Source organism: Fukomys damarensis, unplaced genomic scaffold, assembly GCF_012274545.1.
Source record: "Fukomys damarensis isolate Sample0158 unplaced genomic scaffold, DMR_v1.0_HiC HiC_scaffold_19, whole genome shotgun sequence".
In the NCBI taxonomy this organism is placed as follows: Eukaryota; Metazoa; Chordata; class Mammalia; order Rodentia; family Bathyergidae; genus Fukomys; species Fukomys damarensis.
The window spans coordinates 63,868,749-63,872,436 of NW_022900931.1; the positions used below are offsets into that span (position 1 = coordinate 63,868,749).

The following is a 3,688-nucleotide window of genomic DNA, read 5'->3' on the forward strand; positions in this document are numbered from 1 at the left end:
AGCCCCCGCCGCCCAGCAGACCTCCACCAGCCTGGGGCCCCTCGCCAACCCCACCTCCTCGGTGCTGGTCAGCGCGCCTGCCCCACCCGGGACCCCCGCCCCGGCACCCATGGCCACCACAGGTAGGGGAGCACCTGTCAAGAGACACAGCCGGAGGGGTGGGCTGGCGTGGGGCAGGAAGCTCCCTGCCGAGGTGGGGCCTCTGCGCTGGTGACCCTAGGCCCATCCTCCCCACCACACACAGGCCTTCCCCCTCTGCTTCCGGCTGAGAGCAAAACTTTTCCCAGCAACCTTCCGGCCCTGAGTGTGGCCAAGGCCGCAGCATCTGGGCCGGCGAAGTCCTCTGGGTTGCAGGTAAGGCCCTCAGGCAGGGCTGGGGACCCAGGGACATGCCGCTGACGCAGGCAGGAGGAGGGACGGGACCAGGGAGTGGCCCAGGACGAGGAGGCGGGTGTGGGCGAGCCTGGGCCGGCATGGGAGTGGAGAGAGGAAAAGAAGACACAAAGCAATGTGGGGCAGAGTGCGGGGGCCAGGGGCCGAGACCGAGTGGGTTTTGTGGGTGGAAGGAGCCTGCCTCAGCCTCGTGTCTCCTCCATCCTCCCCAGTACGAGGGCAAGCTGAGCGGCCTGAAGAAACCCCCCGCCCTACAGCCCAGCAAGGAGGCCTGGTGAGTGGCAGCGCCTCGCACCCCATCCCATGCCCCTCTGGGAGACCCCCGCACGTGCCCAGCTCCACCACTGTGGGCAGTGTGCTTTCTCGAGTGCACTCATTTCCTTCCTGGAGAACAGTGGGGACCCAGCTGTGGGGCACATGCCTAGGAGGCTGAGGCAGGACAATTGAGTTCAAGGTCACCCTGTCTCAAAAAAAAGGAATGGTAACAGTGCCAGGGGTGGTGGGCGTGAGGAATGTGGGTGCCCTGCCAGGCTGCCAACTTCAGGAGGTGCCACTGCCATCCCCTGGGCCCCTCAGACTCGCAACTCTAGGTGTGGTTTTGGGCACCCGGTGTGTGGCTGGGTGTGTTGGGGGTCAGGATTTCCAGGTGCTGTTCTGGGTCGGTGGTGGATGTAGGTACCAAGTGTGCACCGTGCTCGATTTTGGGGACACAGCAGCCAACAAGATAGCCCTGTTCCCTCCCGTGGGAGCTGCTGGGCACCGGGAAGGGTGGCGATGGTGCAGTCACACCAGAGAGGACTCCCCCCACAATGGGCGCCTGGTGTCCCGGCAGCCTGAGACGGCTGCCCCCTGGTGGCGGGGGACAGAATAGAGGCCTTCAGGCCCCGAGACTCCTGCTCCATGCTCTCTCTTCCTCCCTGTGCTCTCTGTGGTGGGGGGATTGGCTGCGCCTCGACTTTCCGGGCCTTGGTTTCCTCTGCGGTGAAGTGGGAACCATGGCAGCACGCACCCCAGTCCCGTGGAGTGTCTGGCTGGGGCTGGGCTGGGGCCAGCTTCCCCGGCCTCACCCGGTCTCGCCCTGCCGCGCCCCGCCCCTCCGCAGCTTCCTGGAGCATTTGCACAAACATCAAGGCTCTGTCCTCCACCCCGACTACAAGACAGCCTTCCCCTCCTTCGAGGACGCCCTGCACCGCCTCCTGCCCTACCATGTCTACCAGGGCGCCCTCCCCTCCCCCAGCGACTACCACAAAGGTGAGCCGTCGTCATCCCCCCCACCCCCCGTGTCCCCCGGCCCTGGCTGGGCCACCAGCTTGTGGACACTACCGAGCGCCTGTGCTGCAGCTGCCTGCGCATCTTGGGGCATGGGGGCAATGTGCAGCCCCCCAACATCTTGGCTTTGCACCCCTTCTCTTCCTGGCAGTGGACGAGGAGTTTGAGACGGTCTCCACGCAGCTGCTGAAACGCACCCACGCCATGCTCAATAAGTACCGGCTGTTGCTCCTGGAGGAGTCCCGGGTAGGGCCCACATCCCACCCAGCCCCTCTGCCGCAAAGGAGGTCGGGAGGGAGTCAGCCGGTCACCTCGCAGGCAGTGTGTGTGGGGTGCGGTGGCACACGTCTGTCGTCCCAGCACTCTGGGAGGATGACACAGTAGGATCACAAGCCTAGCCTGAGCAGTGTGACTTAGTGATACCCCCTCTGAAAGTTTTAAAAGGGTACCCCACATTGTGCCTCCTCTTCCCTCCTTGCCCTCTCACTTGAGTATCTTTTTCTCCCAGCGGGTGAGCCCCTCAGCGGAGATGGTGATGATCGATCGCATGTTCATTCAGGAGGAGAAGACCACCCTTGCCTTGGATAAGCAGCTGGCCAAGGAGAAGCCGGGTGAGTGGGGCAGGGCAGGACGATGCTCTGCACGTTGGCTGTGGGCTGCACAGCTCGCCACTAGGCGGCGCCTGAGCCTGCTCTCTGGCACCCTTGAGGGCCACTAAGCCTTCCAGGTTGGGGAGCCAGGTGCCTGGGTGACAGAGTGTAGGGTGGCCGTGCTGATCCTGAGTTTGTGGAGCACTGCAGCTGAGCGGCCCTTTAAAGTATGCACCTTCCAACATCTCGCAAGCCTCAACCCAGTCTGCAGGGAAAAGTCCAGTCTAGCCTAGGATATCCCCTTCGCCCGTGCCCATGTTCCTGCCAGCTAACCCCACGGGCAGGAGGATCTTCTCCTCGTCTCCGCAGACTCTTGCCTCCCTTCTGCTATGTCGTGGAGCCCGGGTCACATCTTGGCTCTGCCGCTTAGTGGCTTTGTGACCTTGGCGAGTTGCTCCATCTCTGCCTTGCCTGTAGAGTGGAGTTTGAGTGCAGTGTACGATCCCTTGGGCTGTATGACCTGCGGCTCTGAGAGCTTTGCCCTGCCCTGGGGAGGCTGCTGTGTGTGTGTGGGGGGTGTTCTTTGGCCCGGGGGCTCTGGGACGCAGCTGTCAGACAGAAGTTTCTGCAGTGGGTTGGAGGGGCACTCAGGTCAGGCCATGCGGCCACATGCCTGTGCAGACCAGGCTTTCCCAGAGGAGAGCCCCTCCCCCCCTAGTCTGTGGAGCCACCACTGCCCACAGAACTCCTACAGTGCTGTCGGTGCCTTAGCTGTGCTGCTCATGCCAGAGCCTCTGGCCCATGCTGCTCTTGAGCATGAAGTGGGGCTGGCGGGCGTGAGGAACTTCGCTATGTGCTTTGTGTTATTTTAATTATTTCTGAGTACCTCCTTGAGGCCACCTGTTAGTGCTATTAGCTTCAGGAGGGTTGCGGATTGCTGATCGACAGACCCAAGCTGGGCTTGGAGGCAAACCTGTAATTCCAGCACTCAGGAGGCTGAGGCAGGAGGATCCTTGTGAATTCAAGGCCATCCTGGACTATATAGCAAGACGCTGTCTCAGAAACCAAAAAATTAGGGCCGGGGATTTAGCTCGGTGCCAAACCTGCCTGGCAAACGCAAGGTCGTGAGTTTGATCCCCGGTACCAAAAAGCAAAAAACAAACAAGAACCCAAAAATTTTACATTGAAAATTAAAGAAGGGACGTAGCTCAGTGCTAAGGCCGCAGTGCTGCAAAACAAGTAGCAGCAGCAGCAACACCAGAGTTTGGGGCTCCCCTGTCCTACCGGTGTGCTGGGCAGGAAGCCGCTCCGGGCCTCGGCCTCCCAGTCCTAACCCCGTGCGTTTGCTCTGTCTTGGGTTTTGCAGATGAGTACGTGTCTTCCTCGCGCTCCCTCGGCCTCCCCGCCGCGGTGGCCTCTTCCGAGGGCCCCCGGCC

At 62.0% G+C, this 3,688-nt stretch overlaps 1 protein-coding gene across 1 annotated transcript in view; it reads left to right on the plus strand.

Annotated features, from left to right (window-relative positions):
• Ehd2 (EH domain containing 2) overlaps window positions 1-3,688 on the plus strand; it is a 24,233-nt gene that overhangs the window by 1,640 nt on the left and 18,905 nt on the right. The window contains exons 3-9 of the mRNA XM_010640909.3: window positions 3-122; window positions 245-354; window positions 606-667; window positions 1,496-1,644; window positions 1,814-1,908; window positions 2,171-2,273; window positions 3,619-3,685. Of these exons, the coding sequence (XP_010639211.2) occupies window positions 3-122; window positions 245-354; window positions 606-667; window positions 1,496-1,644; window positions 1,814-1,908; window positions 2,171-2,273; window positions 3,619-3,685 (706 nt within the window). The remainder of the gene's footprint in view (window positions 1-2; window positions 123-244; window positions 355-605; window positions 668-1,495; window positions 1,645-1,813; window positions 1,909-2,170; window positions 2,274-3,618; window positions 3,686-3,688) is intronic.